Here is a 26,066-nt window from a genome sequence, read left to right as displayed (position 1 = left end):
TACCCAGAGTCCTCCAGCACCTTTCTGCCTGTGCCCTGAGGTGGGGATCATATTCCTAAACATACCATGGGTCTGCTGGGAAAAGCAGAGAACACTGTGGACCACAAGAGCATAAACACCACTGAGCATAAACACCACTGCACTCTGCACTGCTTCTCTACCTTGCACAAAGGGATATGTGCTTTAAGTGACTTCAGGACAATGGGAAGAGAAGAAACTAATTACAAGTCAAAGCCACGGAATATTACCTGCCACCCCAGACAAGTCCACAGCATATAGAGCTCCACAGTGCTCCTCTGACCTTCCCTGTTTGGTATCTTCATTTTGGGATGATCTCCTATGTCCTCTATATTACCTTTTATTTTTCAACCACTGATGCATACTTCTAGCTTCACTCCTGCTGCAATACAGTGTAGGAAGGCAATGCAACAATACAGTAAGCTGTTTGGAAATATCTGCATTTTCTAATCATCACCTGATTTGTTACACACAAGAGATTTGCAGGAAATGCAACAGCACAAAACCAATTATTCAAAGCTTTGCATTCCACCATCTAAAACGAAAAAACACCTCATTCTTAGCTAACAGTTCACCTGCAGTTTTCCACAAGGCCCCAGCTGGTAATACAGGATCTTACATCACTCCTGACGGGAGAGAAGAGGGTCAGCAAGTTTGCCCAGTCTAGGGACCCAGCATGAGGCACAGCAGGCTGTGGTGAAGACAGCAGCACTGCAGAGCTCAGTGCTCCCAAGGTGCCTTTCTTGGGCATGTTACCTGAATGAGATTACACAGTATGGTCTGGGATGCAGAACTGCATGGAAACAAACAATAAGATTCTTGTTTATAAAAACTATGAACGCATTGCAAGAGGGTGACTGATGAACAGCTTTGCCCATCCCAAAAGTAAACCTGTTCATCAGAATACAGAGAAATGCCACTGCTGGTGCTGACAGCTGATCTGCTTTGGCGTAGTTCTGCTCTCAGACTGGGTCTGGTGATTTAGAGCTTTCATCATTCTTCTGGTTTTGTTTTATTCACATGCCTGAAGCACTATCCTTCTCTCCTGGGGCAACAGTACAGGAGTGCCATATGATTTTCCATTTGGAACCACAACATTTACATGACGTGAGCATTTGTCCTTGAAGCAGCCCAACGCTGAAAGCTACACAACTAGCTACAGGCTGATTTCCTCTTCTGAAGACCTGTTCCTACTCTTTACTACCTGCAACACTTTATGCACTAAATTTCCTTGCACTGAGTGTACTTTTGTTTTTAAATCACTGTTAAACATCAGTCTATGGATTTCTATGTCATTAAGTTTCTAAGAATAGTTTCAACAATATCAATTTGACACCTGAAGCTGGATTTTCTGCAAATCCAATGAACGCAGAAGCATGACCTACCTCAGGAAGGCAAACAGGACGGTTTGCTTTTTCCTCAAGTTATTAGCAAGGAAAAGGACTAGGGGAGACACGGTCTTGTTGAGAAATGCTGAGAATTTCCATTCACATACTATAAACAAAATAGTTTATAGTTTATAAAACAACACAGCACGTTCTCCTCCTCAATAGCCTTTCAAATTCAAGCACCTTTAGCTTCCCAGTCTGGATTGCGAGTTTCATTCCAAAGATCTGAAAGCTCCATGCTCTCACTGCTTGCAAAGACTTCACGCAAAACTAATGGAGGCAAAAGAGCTTCTTTAGATACATGAGTTTTGCTGGTGATTTTAGCACAGACGGATTAAATTCAGACCACCCTATTCTTCCCTCTAAACTAAAGAGGCCAAGGACTGATGTTGCTTCCGAAATGAGCCTAATGCCACTGTCACTATCAAGGCTGCACGCACAACACTGTCCTAAAACATGCTGTAGAAAGATCCATTTCATGTAAATTAACCATCCTCTAAAGGTTTTGCTAACAATAAGTAATTCTGACCATTGAATGCTCTAACATCTGCACCTCTGGAAATTGTGAATGCACCAGAGAAGCAATATTCAGAAAGAAACCAACAAACAGAAAGCAACACCCCTCATTTGGGAGCATACTGCTCCCTCATAAACCTCAAAAACAGACCTGAAACTATGACAGTTTTTCAGCTAAGGTCTAACCAATTTTGACAGATTTGTTAAGCTGAGTGTAAATGGTCATAACGACGTTATTGTTTGAATGCAAGATAGCCTTGGCTTTCTTGAAGTGGCAAAAAAGCTTATGTTTTGAGGGCATCTAACCAGCATGGTAACTATCCTAGGCTGTACTTATCTCAGAAGCCCAAACAGGCTTTTAACTGAAGTCAATTTACTATCCATAACATGATAGTAATACTTATTCCAAGTCACAACTACCATTAAATAACAGTGTTCTTCTCTAAAAAGGATTTGAAAATACGACACTGCTTTAGTATCAGGCTGCTACACAGCACGAAAGTAACAGAGATGCTTTCTCTGTGTCCTGCAATTCAACAGCCGCACATCCCTCGGCATTTCACTGACTGAGGGCCAAAAAGGACCATGTGGAAGAAAAGCAGCTGGGAAGCCTTGCCAGGCACACACCGGAGGCCACCTGCACAACGGCCACAGCAGAACAACCCAGGCTCGAAATGCACACTTGTTTCCTGCTGCATGAGTAAGTGGATGCTGGGTTAAGTACGTAATTATTTATGTGCTGCTATCCATCACCAGGATTAATCCAGGCACTTGGCTCTGCAATTAGGTTCTCATCACTCATTTTGAGGCTACTTTACCACAACCACAGCCAACCTGTCTTTGTACAAGAGGAAACAGCCATCTCCCAGATAACATGCAGTACGAGGTATTCCCCCCGTTACATTCTGTATTATTATTTTTACTTCACCACAGACATCTACAACTTCCCCAAGGCTCTAAGTCACCTCCTGTTGGACAAAACAACCACTTTTCTCCTGGAATTTCCTTACCCCAACTCCTGCATGCTACACCTATATAACAGATACTCACAATATCACAATATTCATGTTACACTTAAGAAAATGTTTTTCAACTTTTCAAAACAACAGCAGATAAACGGATTTTCTTCTGGGTTTCTGTCTTGCAGGGCCACAAACCGACCCCTATGGAAGTGCTTTCCACTTGACCCAAATCTGCCCCGTGCACCACCTGACACGGTGTGAACGTGACTGTCACGGTGCAAATGTGACTCTTCTCTCTGGGTTCCAAAGCCTCTCTGCTGTTTGCGGAGCAGCAATATGCCAGGAAGCCACGTTACACTTTATTTCCTTACTCTAGTATTGCAAGAAAATGGAAATAAACAAAAAATGAGTTGTGGCAGAAAACAGCAGGCAGATAATTGGGGAAACTGCAATAGCTTTGTAGCCTTCTTACCCTTGCTTGATTAAGCCAAAACTCATCAACAAAGCATGAAAATAGGACAGGAGGCTAGGCAGGTGGGTGACCTGCTTCAGTCTGAGAAAGAAGCTGAATGCTTGAGGACACCTTTCTAAAGAAAGAAAGCTGCAAAATACCAGGTCTGATCAAAAGAAAACGATACAACACAGATCCCTCTGCTCTTCCAACAACTCTTATTATTCAAATAGTTAGATCTTCTCTGCTAACAAAACGCCTGTTTTGATGTAGCAGGCAGGATTCACTGCTCGCTGTCTCCATTGCTCCTAACACAGTACTACTTTCCCATAAGCCCTTCCAATCTGTAATCTTGCTGCTAAATTTCCTTCCTTTCCAGCCTTGCTCACGGAGGTAGTCCAAAATCGGCACTGCTAATTTGAGAGTAAAGCAGGCTTCCAGCCTTGCCCCCCAAACATGCCATTTTATAAATAAAAACCAGCCAAATTTTGAAACGAAACATGAGGAACTTCAGCATGCACAGCAGTTTATTTGGGGAGTATGAATGGAAGGAGATAATTGGAATTGCAGTTAACAGTTTTACAAACTCCATCTACAGAAACTCGCTTTGATGAATAATAGCACAAACATTTCCAGTATGTCTGTTACTGACATCCTTTTCCCTCTAATGAAACCTTTGATTTAGAATAGTCCAAGAGCCAGAATTCAGATTCAAGATGACGACTCTGTACTCCAAGCACATGCTAAGTGTGCTCATTTTTACAAGTCACCTTATTAGAGTATTTATCCATAATTCATCCGCAGCTCCAAATATGCTTCCACAAAAGTACAGAAGCCCAGATCAGCCAGAACCTGGAACAGTTTCTGATCATTACCTTCACCAGTCATGAAAACACTGTGAAGTAAAGCGCTGGTACTCAACTAAACGTGAGCAAGACGTTACAGCGATTTAAAGACAGGAGGAGGCTCACAGTTGCACAGATGCTCTGCACCAGCAGACATGCACCTCTGTAAATTGCAATACATGCAACCAGCAGCACTTGCACCAGCTTCTATAAATACTTTCCTTACAAAGCCTGGCTAAAGCAGGTTAGGCTTCAAGTGCCAGAAACTGCAATCAGATTAAGATTAGTTCTCTCAGACTAGAAACTCCTATCAGCAGAGTCCTAAGAATGAAGTCTCTGAAATCCAATGTTAACCTACAGCATTTATTATTCTCGATGCTACCCTGCATGCAAATTACCATCCATATGAATACCTATAAACAAAGTTAAAACTACTTGAGCCTTGAGAGCAGATCAGTCATGTTAAAAGAGCTTAAATCAGACACTGGACAAGCATTACATGCTGAACTTCCCAGGACACCCTTACTCGTGTGCACCAATGTGCACAGCAGTACTGTGCCAGGCAGGCAGATCTCTGCCCAGAGAGAATGGAACAGTAATGTGAGAAGTCACCTTTCCACTGAAACTGGAGTTCAGGCAACCTCTAGCAGGAGAGCGCTGACGTACCACTCAGCCACAGCCCACCACCAAGGCTATGAAACACTGCTGGGGAGAAATTGGAAGGTGCATCTGTTCCATGCAACTTCACCTGGCCACTATGTGAGGCTCCTGGAGTCCTTCTTGATGTAGAACAGTAATTAATTATGCAAAGGGCTGTGCCAGGTGCCTTTTTGTAATAAAACAGAACAAATTATAAAGTATACTGTGAGGAGGAGCACTGAGGAGGGACTGGCTGACTTTTTCTTTTCTTTATAATTTTAGGAGCATGCACTTAGACTAAAAGCAAGGAAAAAATCTGCCCTTTGCTTAAGGTCAATGGAAAGGATTTAGCTTATTTGGATAAAGCAACAAGTATGTTTCCAACATCCCTTTGGTTCCCTTATGCCAGAAAAGTGGCAACGTCAATCACAGCCGCATCCCACTGGCTGTTCCACACCTTGGCACAGCACGGAGCCCCACAGCCCTGTGCTGGGTGGAGCGGCCGGCATCAGGAGTGTGGGGGCTTTTCCATTTGAAGGCACAGTTATCCCAGGGGGAGGAGCAGATTCTGTTCACCTCACTGCTATCATATCAGGTTTTTCAATTTGGAAGACAAGAGATCACAACTGGATCTTGCTGGGAACAAGAAACACCAGAGGTTAGCAAGCACTCCTTGGCTGCCCTAGGAAAGAATAAAGAAAGCCCTTGGCCATCAGGTACCTCCTGACACCCAGCTTTGGATTTAAGATGAGTAATTGCTGATAACTCTTACACAGAACAGGCCATCAGGGCAGTGACTCACTGATGTTTCAGGTGGGATTAGCAGAGCAAATCTGGATTAATTTAAGCAAAATGTTCCCTAAGAAGCCAACAATAATGAGCGAAGCTTCTGACTCTGCACGTCTCTTTGATGCCTCCTGCTCTTCCCAAGGGCTGGCATCACAAGTTACCCTCAGGATGCATGCTGCCATTGCAGTGTCCCTGCCATAGTGCTGCCACTCCTTGCAGCTAACATCCTGCTGCACACCTCCATGGCACAGGAGGCCTCGTTTCTGTCACACGCTGTAAAGAAGCCTGCTAAACAAACTAGCCATTTTTCAATCCACGTGCTGCCCAAGAAACAGTGATTTTCTGCAAGTGGTTTCAGTGCAGAGAACACTGATCTCAGCTCCTGCTCCCTGCACGACCCTTACACTCACAGCTCCTCTTGACAAAAACCCTTCCTGCAATGCGTGCAGGTACCAAAGCACCACCAGAGCATAAAGATCGTCTGCTCGGGTAAGGGCTCAGCATCACAGATCTCATTCTCGTTTCTAAGCCCAGGAAAGCTGAGATGCACTTTGGTAGCGCAGGATGAATGAGCAAGGCAGGCAGTGAAGAACCAGGCAATGCTCGTATCAGCTCTCAGACCAAGGGCCCCCTAGCAGTGTCACTGCTGCAACTCTGTCATCTAATTTTACCTTTAAACCATGACAAGTACATCAAGTAGATTTAAGAAAATGGATCAATTTGTTTTGAAACAGATGATTCAAACTGGACAGTGGGAGGCTGAAAGGAACATCTCAGAAACCTTTCCAAGTTGTGGATAAACCACGAGTTAGCAGCATGTGCCATCTTCACCACTGGTGTGGAACTGGTTGATTTTTAAAATATGTTTATCTACCTGCATTCACAGAATCAGAACACCTCAAGTTGGAAAGGACCCACAAGGATCACTGTGTCCAAACCCCAACCCCACACAGGACCACACAAAACCCAATCCCTGTGCATGAGAGAGGTGTCCCAGCGCTCCCTGAGCACTGACACCAGGGCCGTGCCCACCGCCCTCTGGGGCAGACTTTTCCCTGACCCCCCAGACCTCCCCTGTCACAGCCCCACACTGTTCCCTCAGGTCCTGTCACTGCCCCAGAGCTCAGCACTGCCTCTCACACAGAAGCTGTAGGCCACTGCATTGGAAAAGATTTTTCAGTGTAGCATTGGGAAAGATTTTGGTCTGTATCTTAAAAGCTTACAAGCACATGGTTCCAAAAACCATTTTTGCTTAGCTCTGCTAAATTACAATGGAATACTGAGCAACAGCTAAACAACAAATCAAAATGCAAACTACAAATATATGAAAGTTCTTAGCCATCTTTGAAAGTATTTTATTAACTTCTTCTTCAATGAACTTCTACACAGTTAAACCCAAGTCATTTTTTTGCTAAGCTTCAAATGTGGTATCTGTAGACATGAACAGATCTGTTTTCATACCTCTCCAATCTGCAATTTTGGAAAAAGACACATGCCTTCATTCAGCAGGTAAGAGCTAGACCTGCAGAGCACTTCCCTGGTCTGATTGGCCCCAGGGCCCCTCGTTTGCTCACATGCTGTTTTCACAGAACAGCAGATTCCTGATGCTGGGAGAGAAGTGTGCCGTGCAGTGCTGCAGCTTTCCTCCACAGAGCATTCACTGTGGCCATGAGTCCTTTACAGTTCTCCTCAGAGCACACAGTACTTCGCTTTTCCATCTCCAATTTCTCGAGAAGCAAAGGAAAATTCACACAGCAGGGGGAAAAGAAGAAATACACCCAAACTTAAACAAACATTGGTCTATTTTCCACTGAAATTACTTTGTTCATCCCCTTCTTCACGTCGATATCCAGTAGAAACTGCCAAGCACATCTATAACTCCAGTTATTTCTCAGCACCAAAATAGCTCATGCCTGACAGGCACACAGAGGCCTTACAAAGCACAGCCAAGCTGCCCTACAAACACCAGCTCTTGGTTTCAGATTTCTAACAGGGGAAAAAAAAAAGGGAAAAAAAAGGGGAAAAAAAAGGGGGAAAAAAGGGGGAAAAAAAACCAACACTGTCTTCCTTGCATGCTCATTAAAAAAATAAATATGTTACTATGCAAGCAGTCCCCTTGTTTTACACTGCTAAGACATGTGGGAAGTGTCAGACAATGCAACAGAAGTCTTTGTTTTTGTTAGCAAAGATAAATACAGGTGGAACACGACATGCTGAAAGCTCAAGTAGGAACTTAACAGCAGCACAGAACCAAACATGGTCCAAACCAGAACTTCTGCAACAGTCAACTCCATATAACATCACACAATCTTCTGGAGCTGTAAGCAGCACAGAACACAACTTGCTGTAACAGTTGGTTACAGCAGCACAGAACGCGGACTGTTACTGGGGAGAGGATGGAACCAACAGGAATGGATCAATTCAGAGCTCACATGGGATATTTTTCGTAATCTTAATGAAAGCAAGAACTGTGCAGAAAGTAAAGAATGTAAAGAAACTAAGAGCTGCATTGACCTGTGGAAGCTGAAGATTTTGTGGTTTTCCTTTCTTGTAGGCTTCTAGGTGAGTAATATCCTAGCATTTCGACCTCCAAGGAAATGGAATACCTAAAGATCTTGGCTCCAGCACACACATCACAGTCTGCAGGTATAGCTCCAGTTTCCTTCTTCTTCTACCATCTAGATCAGCACGTTCTGCTTCCCAGCCAGCTCACAGGTGAAGGAGGCACACCAACCCACTCCCTCCCAAGTGCATGAGGAAAAAATAGTATTCTTATTACTATACAAAGATGCCTTTCAGATGCTGCTCATTCACACTGCCCTGATCCTGGGGTTTGCCTCACCATGGTCAGTACTAATGTCACACAGAGAGAAGACCTGACCTTGGGAACATGAAGAACGATCTTCAGGCCCTTTGTGCCCATGCCAACACCAGAAGTACCACTTTGCTTTTTCCCCTGCAGGAGCTCAGTCCCAACTCTCCAGCCTGCTGTACCTACCACCTTCACTGTCAGCTGCTCTAACTACAAGCCAGCACAGGGAAGAGTGAAAAGAGCAATGCTACCTCCTTTGCAACACCATTTATCAGGCACCCTGGAACCAGAGCATTAAATCAGACATGTAACATGCAGGGCTGTAACCCACAAAAACAGCTTCCTCTGCAAGAAATTCCACCTCACCTTCTTCTAAGACCACTATTTCTTACTTCTTTTTCCTTTGCATTTCCCTGCGGCTGCGCACATGGGGATCACATGGCCCTGAATGCTCACTGCTGTAGAAGGAACTCTGCATGAACATAGAAACATACCCCACATAGCCAACCAAAATCCTATGCAAAAACCTATGCAGCCATCATCTCACAGACTGTCTTGGGAAGATGACAATAGGAAACCCTGGAGAGCACATACCTGGGCACAACAGCAGAGCTGCCCAGTACCCAAAGCTCCCAGATGCTTAGGAGATGCAAAGATTCAGCATCCTTGGAAAAACAGAAGAGTTTTGAAACATAGTCAAATGTTACACCACTGTTCAAATGATAATTTCAGAATACCCCCAAATAGCTTTCCTTTCCCATAGAGAAACTCTTCGTAGACCCTACACTTTATAAACGCAGGCTGGGGAATGCAAGCCAGAGCCATCCTGTTGAATTTCTCTTTTCTTTTAAGTCGCACGTATGTGAATTACACCAGGCTGGGTCAGGAAATGGAGATGCAGATCCACCCCCCACTGCTTTTGTTACTGTCTCTTCAGCACCTATTAGAAGCAGCCAGCACTGGTGAAAAGTATCATCTACTAGTAGCAAAACAGAAGACGAGTGAATCCCTGCCATCCCCACTGAAATGCTCTCCTTCCAGGGCTCAAGGACGCGGAAACAGAGACTGAATGAGCGGTGCTCTAAATTACAGCAAATGGTTCTTCACCTATGAATAAAATCATAGTCTTTCAATTTTCTGTAAAAAGAACTCCATCATGCTTCCCTTTGCAAGGGCTCCTTGCCACACACAGTTCCGGACTACATTTCCTAAATCTCAGATTACTCTTGGAAGAAGCATGGCATCTGCAGGAGACAGGCAACCACCTCCCAGCAGTGTCCATAACACAGCATGGCAGCAGGCACTACGGGGCACACAGGCCTGCTCACAGCCACAAAGTCCTGAAACTTCTCTTTCTTTTACAGAGAAGTTCTCAGCTCTTAGACTTACACTCAGGCATCAACAAGCTGCTCTGGTTGCTCTGGGTAGCAAGGAACTGACCACAGACTCAAAGAATCACTGGGATTGGAAAAGACCTTCAAGATCATAAAGCCTAAGCCAGACCACGTCAAAAGCCAGGACCTGGAATTATTAAACCAGTGTTGGCCACTGCCACCAGCCTGGGGCAGAGTTCAGTGAGCAATGATGCTCATGGGGCTGGAGCTGACTCTTCTGAAGGTGGATTAAAGAGCAAAATCTGTCTGTAGCCTGTTGCAGGAAGAATATATGTAATGTACTGTGCAAAAAGGAAAGAGGGAGCTGCTACAAAAAAAAAATCACCAACAATGGCACAGGAAAATCCTTCTGGCTTGAGACCTACTGTGCAGTCTGACACAATGAGGTGAACCTTAGAAACAGAAAGTCTTACAAAGAGCTTCACCACAGTACAGTGTTCCTCCATCAGACTGATCAGTGCCGCAGTGAAGGGACCTTTAAGGATGTGTATAAACATATGTGAGAATTTAAAGGGACTCCAGCCTACCATTCTGTGTCATGCTGTAACGTCCTTGCTTGCCACACAGGACAGCCCTGGTACCTCTGCTGATGCCCTTGTTCCTTCAAAAACAGCCGCAAGAAAATTTGGAAATGTCCTGACCACAACCAAGCAGGAAACAGGACAACATGAAGTGCCTGAAGACTTTTCTTAGGGAATGTGTTGCTTTATTCCATGTTTAAGTCTCAGGTGCCCCTTGAGGTGCATTTTGTATCAAACACAATGTAAATATCAGCTCAGAAAGAGCACTCAGAGCAGGAAAAGTTACATGGAGGAGGTTGACCCGTTATCAGAACAACACCAGAGAAAGCAGCCAATGTGAAACCTCACAAAAGCACAGGTCTAGCTGCTATGAAGTGCAGTGGCTGCCACCTCACACACACCATAGTTACCAAAACCCTGCACAGCAGCAAGAGCAGCAGAACAGCAAGCCTGCAAGAATGTACTTCACTGCAGAGTCCCTTCAACGTTACATTCACTCTACAGTGTCTTAACAGGAAAAATGAAATTATGGTGAGAAGCAATACTGTAATACTGAAGTATTGGAAGCACATTTTAAAGAGTTTTGATGTTTCCAACCCCTTAAAAAAAAAAAAAAAAAAAGAAAAAAAGGACTAAAACAATACAAAAGAAAGAATAGGCCCTGACCACTTCCTCGCCTCTGGCAGGCAGCAGTGTTTTTCTCTCAGCACACAAAGTTATCAGCGAACAACAGATGGGAGAGAGAAGACGCCCTGAGCAGCATGCAGGCCGGGCCAGCAATGCAGGGAAGCAGAGCTGCTGGGCCAACCCCCTGTAAACGACAGCCCAAGGAGGCAGAGAAACCACGCTGTCCCACTGCGGCCATGGGAAGCCGATCCGCTGCAACCTTCCCCCCTCGTTCAGTGCTTTATTAATAAAACGACGCTTTACTGCCTTGATCTCTCAAAGGCAGCTCAACAGAAAATCAATAGCCTCACCCAACAGCACACAGTTAAAGAGAAATAAAACACAGCAGCTCCTGTCGTTCTCACTAAGAGCTGGGAAATAAGGCCTAAAAATTTGTCTGTAGAACAGAAAGCCAAAGTAGGTGAGAAGATTCACAAATGTGTGAATACTTTCATTACAATCTCCTTCTAAATCAACGTGACATATATACACAACATGCACAAAGTCGGCTAATATTCCTAACACTTTAAAGCCTTGTTTAAAGAAAAGAATACAATTACAATATTCCTTAGGGGATAATTTGGGTGATCAAACTGTCACTTCGTAAAGGAACAGTACTTTAAAGGAAAACACTCTACATCAAAATCCGTCTTTGCTGTAAACAATTTTTGGCACAAGGAAACCTTGTATTATCTTTGTCAAGAGAATTTTCCTGATCTTGTACCTTCCTAATAGCTGACTCCATACTTCTCTCATTCCAAGTCTAAAACAGAAATCAGCTGCCATCACTGCAGCTCCCTGCCACCTCTTTGGGTGGCACCCGCTGCCCACACTGTTGCTCCTGCTCCAGCAGCAACACCAGCAAGACCAATAAGGACCACCAAGGATGCACAACAGAGGTAACTTCTGCAGAAGCACACCTCTCCGGGAAGCAGATCTGCACTCTAAAGGCGTGATGCTCCTACAGCTCTGTGTCCTGTACTACTCCTTCTGCCCTCTGTGCAGCCCAAACCCACAGTGCTCGCCAGCAGTCCCCATCACCAAAGTACCCATGCATGCTGCGTATGCAACTCTGTGCATCCAACCTCTCTTATGTACTTCCACCATTTTTGAGAACTTTTCTGACAGGCAGGCGCTACCGTGGTGTTCGTAATGCTCCCAGCCTCCCAGCTCTGTCCTACCTGTGCTCAGATTTCCCTGCTCACAGCTCAGCAAGGCCATCTAACAGAGGTGTTTGGATCCGGATGCATGGCTATGTGGAGCTCCCGGCACCGCGCCGTGCAATCCATTCCCAGGGCACGGCTGGGAAGCACACAGCAGTCAGACAAGCAGCACTACTGGCATCTCAGGAGTTGGGAAGGTGAACAAATCTGCACCTCGAAGAACAGCACCATCGGAAATGCACTGAGATCTGAGAAGGTTTTGTCGCCTGCTGTCCTCAAGTCCACACCCACAGCCCCATGCAGCCAGAAGACAAGCTCCATGGCCACCTCTCCCCCCTGGCACAACCGCTCACACACCCTTCCTACGCCTTTGGGTAATCAGTGCATTCAGTAAACACGTCGATCAAAAAGAACCTGCTGTCATTCTCTGCTTGGCTTATTGGAGCCTCAGAGATCATCTATTCCTGCAAAAGGCAAATGACAAATCCCCTTCCCTGCAAACCCTACTGCCAGTTTGCTTTGGGAGCTACCTACCATCAGACCCAGCTGCCAAGCGCTCCAAAATCTCATTATTCCACAAAACCTTCTGATGACAAAGCCTTTTTTTTCCCCTTCTGAAAAGTCATTTTTCATTTTCTTCCAGATTGCTGCCCCAACAAGCAAGGGCTGCCCATTGCTGACAACAGACCCCAGCTCTGGATGAAAGGCTCTGCTGTGGACATAACTAAAACGCTGCAGAAGCACTTACAGTGTTTTTAATGTGTCAAATAACTACGAATTTGTAGAAGACTGAATACAAAAGCAAGACAGTATTCTAAATAAGTACCAATCAACTTCATTAAACGGCCATTTGAAATGTTGCATCCCAATGGCTCCTAGCAGCAAAACCCACTGCAGCTCCATCCTGCCTGCACAGCCATTAACCACTGCACACAGCTCAGCAGTCAGTTGCTCCTCTTGGGTGTCTGAGGTCTTTCCATCTCTTCTCACATTTCAGTAGTTGTCATCTTGGAAATTCACCAGAGAAAATCCAGAAATCTAGCTCTGATTTTGCCATACAGGCCTAGTTTGCAGAACAGGTTTGTAAAACTACTGAAGGATAAAGGTGTATTCCCATCTTAGGGGAGCAGATCTGACACATGGGCTCACTCCATTCCATAGCATGGGAACCAATGCCCTCCTCAGTTTTTCTAAGACAGAAGGCATTGGTCTGCATTCTACAGACAGGAGACAACAAAGGCTTTTCCATACACAGGTGCTTCAGGAGAGATCTGTCTGAACCGTGGGTCACAAAGCACACTGAGATAAAGCCCAAAGACACCAACTAATCAAAAATTAATAATTCTCTCTGTAGATATTAGAATTGCTGTAACAAATATGCAAATACGTCAGGCACAAATGAAAAAAAAATCTGAACGCAAATTAAAAAAAATGCAGTCAACAAATTTCTACAATTCAGGATAAAAGGAGACTTGGTTTCTAGCAAAGCTAACACCTTATTGCAGAAGGTACTTTGAAGGTATTACAGCAACACAAAACATAAGGCAATGACAGAGAATGAAAACATTCATTCTGCAGAGCTTCCATTAGTCACCCCAGGCTGGCAGTTTCTCTTCCCCTGCCTTTGGAAGCCCCTCGGAAAGAGAGGCATGGATGGAAAGCTCCAGGGAGGCAGGACAGATGCTGGCTCTTGAGATGGCAATCTGAGGTGTTCACGTGTCAGATTATACTCTTCACCTGCATGTGAAGGAACACGAGTCAGGTGTTGGGTCAGTGCAAGTTTTAGAGAGTAGGAATTCAACAGCCAAACCCCACCTAGCTCATATTTCAGAGCAACTTAGCAGACAGCATGTTTCCAGCACTTCACAAACCATTCATTCAGCTGCATGCTGCCACAGTACTGCTCTCCTGCTACAGGTAAAGCAGTACAGCAATGAGCAACCTCTTAAATGGCTTAATTTTGCTTTGTCTTACCAGCAGCGTGAAAAATGGAAGCTCTCTTAGGAGGAGGACTGCCATAGTAGGTTAGTTGGAACAGAAAGTGGACACATTCCCAGTACCAAGATTGATATAAAAAGCAGGATAATACTATAAAAATGTGTAGCTTACTTTGTGCCTTTTCACAGAAGTTTATCTGAAAGCCTAAAGCAAAAGAGACAAGTTCTTGTTCATTTACTGCAAGTGCATCACTTAAGATACATATTTATGCTTCAAAATTCATTAATTAACACAAAAAATCATACATAAAACAAGTTTCTTAGACCAACAGACCACGTTCTTTGATTGTAGAGAAATTCCATCATTTCAGGATTCATCATTTCATAAACCAGTCTCAAGAGCCCAGAGAGGGGTTTATTTCCTTAAGGTGTTAATAAAATTCAAACTGTAACAGCTGGGGGACCATTGTCAGAAAACTGCTTGGAAAGAACTATCAAGAGAGTCTGGTGGTAAAAGGTAACACGCTTGAAAACTGAAGAGGTTGCTTTGTCCCCCAAAAGCCAAGGAGCTCCTCCATGCTGCTCAGTGGTATTTGAGCATGTAGAGTCCGACTGGCTGCACATGCTTGGTGCAACCGTATTTTAGAGCTGGCATGGCCACATTGCAACCCCTCTGTTCCCCCCCTGCAGACAAACAACCCAACCATATCCGAAAGAGCCGCCTGTGATCCAGCAGACTCCACTGCTGCAGGTATCAACACACACACATGCCATCTTTGGGAGCTGCTGGCCTCCATTTTAGACCATTTTATCCCTAAAACTGACAAGAATTCAAGGGCTGCTCAAAGAGGACCTGAACACGATGCTAGCGATGGGCTCCGCAACAACACAACGAGCACCAGTGCAGGTGCAGGGCACCGGTGCAGCTGCCCCACAGCGGGCCCTGCACAGCCTGCCAGCAGCAGAGCTGATCCACCAGGCCCTCACCAGCACTGCTGGCCTAGCACATGGAAATGGATGTTCTCCTGTGGTGTTTGCAATGTCTGAATCAACCCCTTTAGCCCAGAACCTGTTCTACAACAATCATGGAATCACTTCAGTTGGAAAAGATCTCAAAAGGTCACGTCCAACCATCAACCCAGCACTCCTGTGCCCACCACTAAACCATGCCCCTAAGCACCACATCTGCACAGTTTAAATATCTCCTGGGATGGTGACTCCCTGGGTAGCCTGTTCCAACCTTTTGTAACTCCCTCTGTAATTAAATGTTTCCTAACATCCAACCTAAACCTTCCCAGCACAATTTGAGGCTACTTCCTCTTGTCCTGTTGCTTACTAATTAGGAAAAGAAACTGACCCCACCCCACCCCTCCTCAGAGGACATTGTAGAGAGCAATAAGGTTTTCCCTGAGCCTCCTTGGAACCCCAGATCCCTCAGCTGCTCCCCTTTCACCAGCTTCACTGCCCTTCTTTGGACACACTCCAGAAGCTCGTTGCCCTTCCTGTAGCAAGGGGCTCAAAACCAAACAGTATTCAAGGTGCAGCCTTAGCACAGCCATATACAAGGGACAATCATTTCCCTGCTTCTACTGGCCATACTATTTCTTATACAAGCCAGGATGCCACTGGCTTTCTTGGCCACACTGCTGGCTCCTGTTCAGCCAGCTATCAAACAGCACCCGTAAGGCAGCTTTCCCGCCGTTCTTCCCCCAGCCTGTTGGGTTGCATGAGGCTAATACGGCACAAGAGCAGGACCCAACACTTTACCTTGTTAACCTCATACATTTGGCCTCAGCCCATGCACAGAGCCTATCCAGATGCCTCCATAGGGCCTGTAGAGCCTTCCTATCCTCAAGAAGATCAACACTTGTGCCTCACTTGGCGTCATCTGCAACGCACCACGTTACGTCCACACAACATGTTTCTGCTGTCAGCTGTGGACCTCACTGTGATGCCTTCTGTAACTCCCTCCCACCTGCAGGCACAACAGTCTCCTGAATAAGAATTAACTGGTTTAAAACATTTTTCTCTCTCTGATAGCATGCAAAATCTTAAAAATAACCAAAGAGCAGCAAAAGTAAACTGGCAATATGTTCAGAGGGCAAGAAGAAAACAAGAACAGTAATTAAAATAACCCACTTATGTCTACCAATGTTAATTTCCAAACTCTGAAATTAAATTAATAACAATAATATAAGTGTATCAGTAAAAATTTAAAAAATGCTTCAGCCAGGCACCCGGCTGGCAGGATAACATCAAAATGACAAAGGGAGAAAGAAAAAGACAGAACAGTTTTTTATTCCACAAGAGAAGTTCCTTTTCCTCTCTACAAAAGCAACTTAGCTTGCCAGTTTGCTGTTTTGCCCTAAAGTTTCTTCCCATTCTTCTGGCTCAGCCCTTCACCTCTGCTTTACTCAATGTTTCTTTCTCAGTTCCCAGCTGAGGGACAGGCCCGCACGCTGCCGAGCTGTTCAGCTGCACTACAGCTGTTAGAACAGATACTCTGATTACATTTTCGTGTTCAGAAATCGTTAATGCCACTTCAATCTACTGCTAGTTTTCTTTCTGATCGTTCCTTTACTTTCCTTTTAACTATGTTCTTACAAGCTGCCATGCCAGACATGATTCTGCTGAGTGTTATACAAGTTTTGTTTATTTTTTTTTTCCAAGGTCCCTCAACTAGGGGAAGACACAAAGCTTTGCTGTTGAAGAAATGAGCACCAGAGCATTTCAAAACAATTTTCTCAAGCCCACTGGCTTTTGAAAGCCCTTGGAAAAAAGTTCCACTCCTGTGCAGAGGGCAGGCAGGTCTTCAGCATGGAAGGAGCCTGGGAGTCTGCCCAGCTAATCCCCTCGGTGTCGCATTGGGTAACAGAAGACTGCTGCAAAAATACCAGCCAGTAGCCCCAACACAGATCCAGCTATCTTCTTCCCTTGTCCTCATCCTCATTAACTCTTTATCACTCAGAGATCCTTAAAAAACGCAATCATACATCAGTTCTGCTAACAAAACTTGAGTGCCATACGGTAACATCAAAGTATCCCCCTAGCTGTGAAAATTCTTGCAAGGATGTCAGAGCAGTACAAAGAAAACAGTTTTCTGAGTGCAACCAACAGCCAGAAGCAACACTGCTCATCACCCGCCTCAAGTCTTCACCCAGAGAAAACTGACCTGCAACACGTGGTTTAAGACTGAGGTTTTTCAACTACTGCAGGACTCTCAACTTTTAGCCAAGATGCTGTTTAACACCACCCCAGAATCAGGGATGCTGTGCTCATCTGTGATCGGGGCGGATCCAAACCCAGTCCCAGCACAGCCTCCCTCCGCGGCCGTGGCTCTCGCTGTGGCTCTGAGGCAGCATGGAGTGCAGCAGCTGCAGGCACCCAGCCTGCTCCTGCCACGTGAAAGTCTGCTGGAAAGCGATGAATTCCAAAGTCACTGCAAAAAACTTCCTAACACTGAGAACAGAGAATCCATTTCCTGAAAAGGGTGGCCAGAGGTTGGCTCTTTCAGCCCAGCCAAAGGCATGCCAAGACAAGAACACTGAACCGCATCCAAGTACAAGGCATTAAAAAGGAGTAGCAGCACCTATGTTGCAAACTAAAGACGACAGAAGATCAGCAGTTACAAAGTTGTCAAGAAATCAACATGATCTGGCCCCTGACAGGTTTCTAGATACTGATCCAAATCCTTCAGTTGTCCTCTGGAAACCAGAGCAGAGGTGCATCAGAACTGCTTTAAAAAGGAACTTGATATGTTTACAAGGAGTCAGCAGCAGAAAGGCATCCTTACTGGAGACAAAACATGAAACCTGTGGCGGGATCTCTGGGGCACACAGCTTGTTAGTGCCTGTATGGGACAGCACGGGGTTACTGTGCCAGCCATGCTGCGGCTGCTCCTGGCAGCATGTGTGCACTGGGAAGGAATGCTCCCACTGCATTCCCACTCTGAGATTTTATTTTATTGGTAAGAGAGATTTTCTTGTCCTGATTGCTCAGCTCTGGACAACAGCTCTGGGCTTCCAGTCTCGACCAGTTGCACAAAGCGAAGTACGAGGATGACCAGCACCATCTTCTCCCCTCCTTCCTGCTTCCACCCATCCACGTTTCCAAGTAGGATGTGAAGAAAGACAAGGAGATCAAAGATTGGGCAAGGTTTCCAACTGCTTGGCCCAAGACCAGTTCCTGCACTGGCACTGCTCCATAGAGGAAGCAGTCTTTACAGGAAAACTTGGACACAGTCCCATTGCTCCCCAGAAGGGATTTCCAAATACAATGCTTTTATCTCATTCCATAGCCCCTCCCAGGTCAAAGAAACACCACCATGTGTTTTTAAAGGAAACTGCTTTATCTTTGTCCACAAACCTCTTCAAAGTACAAACACTCTGCTCTCTGGTCCAAAAGCGAAGTGATGCCTAACTCAGTTCAGAGAACTCTTCCAGAGAATCAGGTCCAAAGCAAACCATAAAACTCTCTTGGTCTACAGAAAAAAACAAAGCCTGGACAAAATATGATAAATAGATTGATTCCCTTTTAGCTTTGCTTTGTCTGCTCCCAGCAGCTGTCCTCCTTCCGCCAAAGGGTATCTCCTGAAGCATCTCAGGAAGATCAGATAAATTATTCAAAATACAGACTAACTCCTGGCGCTTGGACTCTTTGTTCACTCCATGATCAGTGCAAGTTGTCTGCTTCTTGAAGGGCTCACATTGCCTCCAGGAAAGGGCACACACAAAAGCTTCAATTTGGAGAAGAGGAAATCAATCTAATAGCTAATAAATAAGCAATTTGTGCAACACATGTATTTCCTGTCTCCCTAGATGATCATACAGAAGTCAATGGGCCATACCCTGCTAAGCACAAAGTTACTGCACACATTCATGAGAACTGCACCTTATCTCATTTCAAAGCAGAACTGGGAGGCAGACGGGGAGTGGAGGCTTGGCAACACCACACTGCATTTCCTCACTAACAGCAATAGTTTGCTCCACTGAGGCCATGGCCTCAGGAGGCAAGGTCACACATTTTGGAAGATGCTTTGTGTCATCACATGATGGTCTTGACACAAAACCCAGCCAACAGTGTCTAAGCAGGGAGCAGGCACCCAGCAGGCTGTGTGAAGATTTCTGCAAGGACCTTTATTTACAGTCCAATCTTCTTCCAAAAGCATTCACAACTACACACAGAAACTTAAAGAAGTCTGTGACATCTCACAAAAATCATGTCCTAACCTTTCAACTTAACCATAGAGAGACTTATGTCTCTCTATGCACAGCACAGCACTGCTGCACAAACCGCAAAACTCATTCTGACAAGAGGCACTTGAGTAGACCATGAAACACATGGCACAACTTAAAGCCAAAAAAGGGGCAGGCAGGAGGGATCCTGATAGCCTCCTGCAGGCACCCACTATACACAGTTTAAACTAGCTTAAAACAGAGCAAAGTGAAGTTAAAACTGAAGTCAGACATGCGACCTGCCTGGAGCAGCACAGCCAGGAAGCGCAGGTGCCACCAAGTTAGAGGCAGAGAGGAGCTGGGGCTGCCCACACACAGGGTCCTACAACTGCTGCCGGCCCACCCTTAACACCAAAGTTCAGTTGCCTACTAAAAGAGCTGAGCCTCAGAATCTTTCTCCGATACCCTCCAAACAGAAGCGCCAACACCACCAAAGACCCACTTGCACGAAGGACAGCCCTGCTCCAGCTGTTCTGGGGTCCGAGCCCCAAAGAGGCACCGTGTTCAGGTGCTCTGTGAGTTGAACTGCAGAAGTACAGGCAAAGCGTCTCCCTGGGGATTTACCACGAGTTCACTACTGCACGTTAAGTAATACAGCTACAGCAACACACTTTTTTATAAGGGAAGCATTTTTTTCAGTGACCAACAGGCACTGCATTTACCTACTGCTCACACATTTCTGCTGCAACGCTAAAAAGAGATGTGAGTGGAGACAGGACAAGGGGAAATGGCCGGAAACTGCAGCATAGGAAGTTCTGCACAAATGTGCGCAAGAACTTCTTTACAGTGAGGTGACGGAGCACTGGAACAGGCTGCCCAGGGAGGTGGTGGAGTCTCCTTCTCTGGAGATGTTCAAGACCTGCCTGGATGCCGACCTGTGCGACCTGCTGTAGGGAACCTGCTTTGGCAGGGGGTTGGACACGATGATCTCTGGAGGCCCCTTCCAACCCCTACAATTCTGTGATTCTGTGTGATTCTGTGTGATTCTGTGATAGCCAGGAGTTCAGGGCCCCACACAGGGAGCACCAGCAGGCTGGAGAAAGGTGCTGCAGGAGTCGCGCTGGCACACTCAGCAGCTGCCCAGAGAGACTCCTTGGGTTGGGACAACATTGCAATGCCTATCACTACTGATCAACCAAAATGATATGAACAAAAATCAGCTTAAATGTGTAATAAATACTAGACCAGCTTACTTAAAGATGCAGGTGACTGGTATCTTGACAGGGACAGAGCTTCTCTTTGTAGAAGAGATGTTAGAACCAAATCACGCAGCATTGGGTTCAACAACTAGTGAAACATTTGTTCTTCTCTCCTAGTCAGAACACACAACAATAAAAATCCATCCTGAGCAGGAAGCCACGGAAGCACTCATGTCCCAGGAACTAGGTGACAACCCCACAGTCACAAGGAAGATGTTCAGCTGGCAATGCCAAGGGCATTTTCCTCTGACCAGCACAGCCATCCCCACTTCCCCACAGGGAATGCTTTGGTCTCAGCACACAGACAGAAGGCAACAAAACTAAGTATAGCTAAGGAGGAATACAAGTCAGTACTTTAAAAAAGGTACATCAGATCTGGAAACACAACCAGCACCTTTTGAAAGACAGTCTGTATTAACACACCCAAACCTTTGAGAGAGTGCCAGAAGCAGAACATCCATTCAGACATTTTTGTACCTTAATAAACATAACTGTGGTGAAACTTGGATGGACGTCTGCTGCCGACTCCTGCCCACAGGGCAGTGTGGCACAAACACCCCAAGCAGATTCTCTCACAGTTTTTCCTTCCAGCCCCTACTGGCTATGGCAGCGACCCCTCCCATTAGGGAGCAAGCCTCCAGAGTATTTTATCAAGCTGAAATCCAACAAGTGATGTCTGACTTCAAAGGCAGCAGTCATGCCCAACTACAAGACGCTAACAAGGAGGTTATGTTTGTCTCATACACATATGGCTTGATGCATCCACAATTATCCACATAATTAATGTTTCATTCTATACACATATGGACTATGAATTGATTTCATTTTGGGAACTTCTTGGTAAAATTAAGTTCAGAAAGTTGGGGGGAAGGGGTTTTTTTTTGGTTGTTTTTTTTTGCTTCCTCACGGCAGTCCTCTCTCCCACCTTATGGTCCTTGTATTGACAGACAGTGGTGTTTCCCCCTCTGTCAGTTCCATCAAGTCAGCATAAAGTAACAGACAAATCTTCTTTCACCTGATGAGACTTAATTAGCATTTTTGGACTGCCCTTTTAACAGGAAAGCAGATACACTGGAAATGTCAGCTGATTACAAGTAAACCAAAGCGGAAAACTGAAAGGCAAAACTAATCCTTACCAAGAAATGCAGTACCACACACAGGAGTGCACTTAAACAAGCACACAGACAGGAGACCAACTGTGTCCTGGCAGAGCCACAGCACAGGGATGAGTTGGTGAGCACAAACTGAAGTAACATTTGCTCACCAGAGAAGGGTCTTTACCTCCTACAACAAAAGCAAACATGTCCAAACTGATACGCACAAATCAATCTGACAAATTTGCTACTGTCAATCTACAACAGCACTGTATGTTAACATACCAATTTCAGAATTCCTTTGTGAGCACTGATAACTGCAGTCAACTTTCTATTTTATTCAACCAGTTCCCATCTGCTAAAGACATAATTCACTTTGCCCACATTAGAATAACAACAGGTCATTAATACGCAGTGAAAGATAGCGTATGGTTTACTACTTATTAAGGACAAGGATTAATCTTCTCCTCCTCTCCTCTTTTTACCTTACGCTTTCCTATTTTCTTTGTTTTCTTATCTATATTACCACTTGCATTTTCACTGGCTATCCGAACACTGCTTCATACCTAACCTGCTACTCACGCGGCTCTTTGCTTCCTGACTGCCTTCTTGTTCTCCAAATTCCATTCTTTGTGGTTCCTTAAGCAAATTGCCATGAATAGAGGTACTCATTTCCTCACTTTCTCTGCACATCTCACCTCCCTGGAGAAGTAAGTCCACCTGCCAGTCTTTTCCCTGCCCGCTACCCCCAAGGCCTCCACCAGCCCATCTGCACGCAGACTCATGAGCCACTCACTGCTGGCGTGGCTCTGACCACAGAACAGGGGCAGTGCCCACACTGTGCTCTGTTCAGAATCAGCCCAGATGCACCAGGGTCTTGTCTCCCCTTCCGCTGCCAGGAGCTGCCCACTCATTCTCTCCACACAGAGGCAGCAGCACCAGAACCAGCAAGTGCACTGAGAGGCCCTGGCTTGCTTACAGCACTCTTGGGATGCTGAATGCAGGAGCTGGATGCACAACAGTCACAAGCACTTCAGCTCTTGCTTGGCTCTAGAGATACAGTGACTGACTTCTCAGCTCTCGGTTAGAATTAAATTTTATATACACCTTTGAATTAATTAAATTTCTAATTTTTATAGCAAAATTTTTCAAAGGATAACTTTCTACCTAGCATCAGCAGTAAAGAGTATCACTAATTCAGTCAGTAGAATCATAGAATGGCCTGGGTTGAAAAGGACAACAAGCATCATCTGGTTCCAACCCCCTGCTGTGTGCAGGTCGCCAACCAGCAGCCCAGGCTGCCCAGAGCCACATCCAGCCTGGCCTCGAATGCCTGCAGGGATGAGGCATCCACAGCCTCCTTGGGCAACCTGTTCCAGTGCCTCACCACCCTCTGGCTCAAAAACTTCCTCCTCATATCCAACCCAAACCTCCCCTGTCTCACTTTAAAACCATTCCCCTTGTCCCATCACCATCCACCCTCACAAACAGCTGTTCCCCCTCCTGTTTATATGCTCCCTTCAAGCACTGGAAGGCCACAACGAGGTCTCCCCAGAGCCTTCTCTTCTCCAAGCTAAACAAGCCCAGTTCCCTTAACCTTTCTTCAGAGTAGAAGAATGCAAAATTGCTCAGACTACTATTTTGTTCTTGTGTTTTCATTTTTACATTTTCTAAAGCCACTTTCAAAGTGGGATATCTTACTTCCCACAGAACCTGCTTCACCCACAGTGAAATGAGGACACCAAATACACAAGACTGTTCCTGGGCTTTTACTGTTGCACATAACTAAGAGGGAAAGCAATTTCTCACATCATCGGTCACCAGTGCATTGAAACAGGCCACTACTTGTATACACACACATACACAAAAAAAAAGTAAAACCTATTTTCAGTACTTAAGATTCCAGCTCTCCTTTGTCTCTGATCTGTCAACCGCGCACTGAACAGAACCACACTTGCCAGGGGGATGCTCTGGGAAGGAGTGAAGTTCCCAGGTGCATGGGCACAACAGCAAATGCCATCAGCCAGGGAGATATAGGAATGAATCTGGACATGCAGAACAGGATGGGCACGAAGACCTGAAGCACCACTTTGCTTGACTACAAGGCTTGAAGGCCTCCAGAAACCAGTGCTGTCTGAGGAGTAAGAGCTTTGCCAGCTGTGGCAGCAGCTCCCTTCTTCCAACCGCTCGCTCTTATTGCCTCCCTTACAGCAGCAGTTGCACAAGTTAGCTTTGAGAATGCTTCTGGCTTAAAATTAATTATTAATAATTTTTTTTTTTTTTTTTTTTTTTTTTTTTATACTATAATTACTCCACAGTTTAATGACTTCCCTGCTCTACCTTGTCATACCATTTAAGCCAATTAAACCAATACCAAGGCAGTCCTACTTGCTTCTGTCCCCACCCAGCAACGCATTCCTGAGCATTCCTTGCATCAACACTCACCCAGCCCCATCACGAGCAAATGCTGGGCACCCAAAAGAGAGAAAACTCGATGTGTTGCTTTCAGGTGATTTGCTTTGCAGCATTCAGCTTGCGGAGACATTGGTGTCAATAGGGAGCCAGCACCAGGAAGAGCAGGGAAGCACGCTGGGGATGAGGCCATGGCACTTTGCAGGGCAGCAGCACCTGTGTGGGTGCCACCAACCTAGAAAGAGCCACCTGCAGAGCCAAACAACCCTTCCTGCCCCAGCTTTCCTCATCTTGTGCAGCCAGGAGGTCCCTGCCAGCTTCAGGACTTCTCCACTGTGGCAGCCACGTGCTCACCTCTGCCACAAGGACTCCTGGAGTCACCTGGGTCCCTAGGCCTCAGCTCCTCCCAGGACACCTCAACACATCTGTTCACGTAAGGAAAGAAAAAAAAAAAAAACACAACTATTTATTTAACACCAGATTTCACTGCAAACACTTGCATATCATCAAAACGGTCTGACTCTATGAATTCACACCTAAAAAGGCACTCCAAAGGAAGTGCAAAGGAAACGACTGCCATCCCTCACAGGATATTTCTGTCACTGCAAACTTACACTGCATCACAGATCCTCGTGTCAGCACAGAACTAACTTCAGCCCTGAAGATACATAGGATTCACAGCAATGATTCATAAATATGGGTCAGGTGGAAATAAAGGGGACAATACAAAAGTTATAACAGCACTGCAAGATGGCTATTTCTGGTCTTAGCACAACTGCACCTTCAGTCAGTCTTTAACCCATCCACTTTACATTGAGAGGTCTGAGATCGTGGTTTTTGAAGGGTACTGTAAACATGCATGGTATTACCTTCCCAGCACCAACAGGTCCTTCCTTGGTCTGACAAACACTGGACCTTCACACACAGATCTGGTTCTGAGAATACCAAACTCTGCAGTTTATGTAATCAGCTCTCCACCCAAACAGGTCCCCAGCAGCCTCCACATCGGTGCCGCCTGCCCCAGCAGCACAGAACAGACTTATAGCAAACTGTGCTCTTCTGCCATAACCACAGAGAGCACGACCTTCCCTTCTGGTCTCTTCGAAAAAGGAAAATGCAAACAGATTCCTAAGTACCACCATCCTTGTATTAAACTAAAAAGTCATAAACCTGCACTATGCAGCCTCAGTCTGATACCAGTTAAAACGCTGCTCGAGTAGGGAGTATTTTTCAGAGGTGCAGCTTTAAAGAGAAAACTCCAAAGGTATTCACTGCGACTTTCCAAAAAGTGAATATCCATGGTTTCTGCAAGAATACTCTGCCACTAGCAAGCACAGATGGGAATGCTGGCAACGTTACCCTGCAGTAATAACCGTACACTTCCATAAAACAAACAACAACAGCAAAACTAACCACAAGTTCACCATTAAACTGTTTTTACTTAAACATCTGTCTGCAGACAAACACACACAGAGACACGCAGGCCCAGGAGGCGCGGAGCAGCAGCGAGGATCCCAGCTCGGTGCCGCAGCAGAACGCGGCACTCCTCGGGCTGCGGCCCACCCTCCCGGGCTCGGTCCGCGGCGCATCCCGGCGCGTTCCTCCTGCCGCGCCCACCCCAAAGCGCTAAGTTCCATTCGGGCGTCGCACACACACGGGCACGGCCGCAGCCCGCGGTCCGATGGGGCGTTTCGCCACCCGGGGATGAGACAGATCCACGCACAGCACGACGCGCAGCGCACCCGCGGGGAGCCGGAGAGACACCCCAGGCCTTTGTTTCGTTCCTCCCGGCCTTCCCTACCCCGGCCCCTCCCCAGGGAGCCGACCGCTCGGGGCCGCGGCGCCGCAGAGCAGCGCACCGAGGCGGCCGGAGCCGCCCGTCCTCCCGGGGAGCCCTCGGGGCCGCGGCCCGGCGGCAACGCGGGAGTGGCGAGGGGGAAGCCGCGGCCCCGGGGGGGGGGGTGGATCCCGGCGCCACGCCGGGCCGCGGGCCCCGGCCCGCCCGAGGAGGGCCCGGCGCGGGGGG

The 26,066-nt window shown here is 46.1% G+C and overlaps 1 protein-coding gene across 7 annotated transcripts in view; it reads right to left on the bottom strand.

Moving 5' to 3' along the window:
- The window catches only part of MAP2K4 (mitogen-activated protein kinase kinase 4), an 82,440-nt gene that overhangs the window by 55,896 nt on the left and 478 nt on the right, over positions 1–26,066 (bottom strand). Inside the window, exons 1-2 of one of the 7 annotated variants that reach the window (XM_042833359.1) lie at positions 20,529–20,625; positions 14,274–14,306 (exon numbers count right to left, since the gene is read on the bottom strand). The exons of 1 other annotated variant lie outside the window; for it this stretch is intronic. In XM_042833359.1, coding sequence (XP_042689293.1) covers positions 14,274–14,306; positions 20,529–20,610 — 115 coding nt within the window. In that variant the 5' untranslated portion in view covers positions 20,611–20,625. Of the gene's footprint in view, positions 1–8,122; positions 8,205–10,341; positions 10,370–14,273; positions 14,307–20,528; positions 20,626–24,073; positions 24,099–26,066 lie in introns of those variants that run through there. 5 more of the 7 variants (XM_042833358.1, XM_042833355.1, XM_042833361.1 and 2 more) reach the window with 5 other exon arrangements.

The sequence above is a fragment of the Centrocercus urophasianus genome, unplaced genomic scaffold (assembly GCF_019232065.1).
Source record: "Centrocercus urophasianus isolate 14NV4802_14NV808 unplaced genomic scaffold, USGS_Curo_1.0 seq_41, whole genome shotgun sequence".
Lineage (NCBI taxonomy): Eukaryota > Metazoa > Chordata > Aves > Galliformes > Phasianidae > Centrocercus > Centrocercus urophasianus.
The sequence above is the reverse complement of the archived record's forward strand: the minus strand, read 5'-3'. Positions and strand labels throughout refer to the sequence as shown.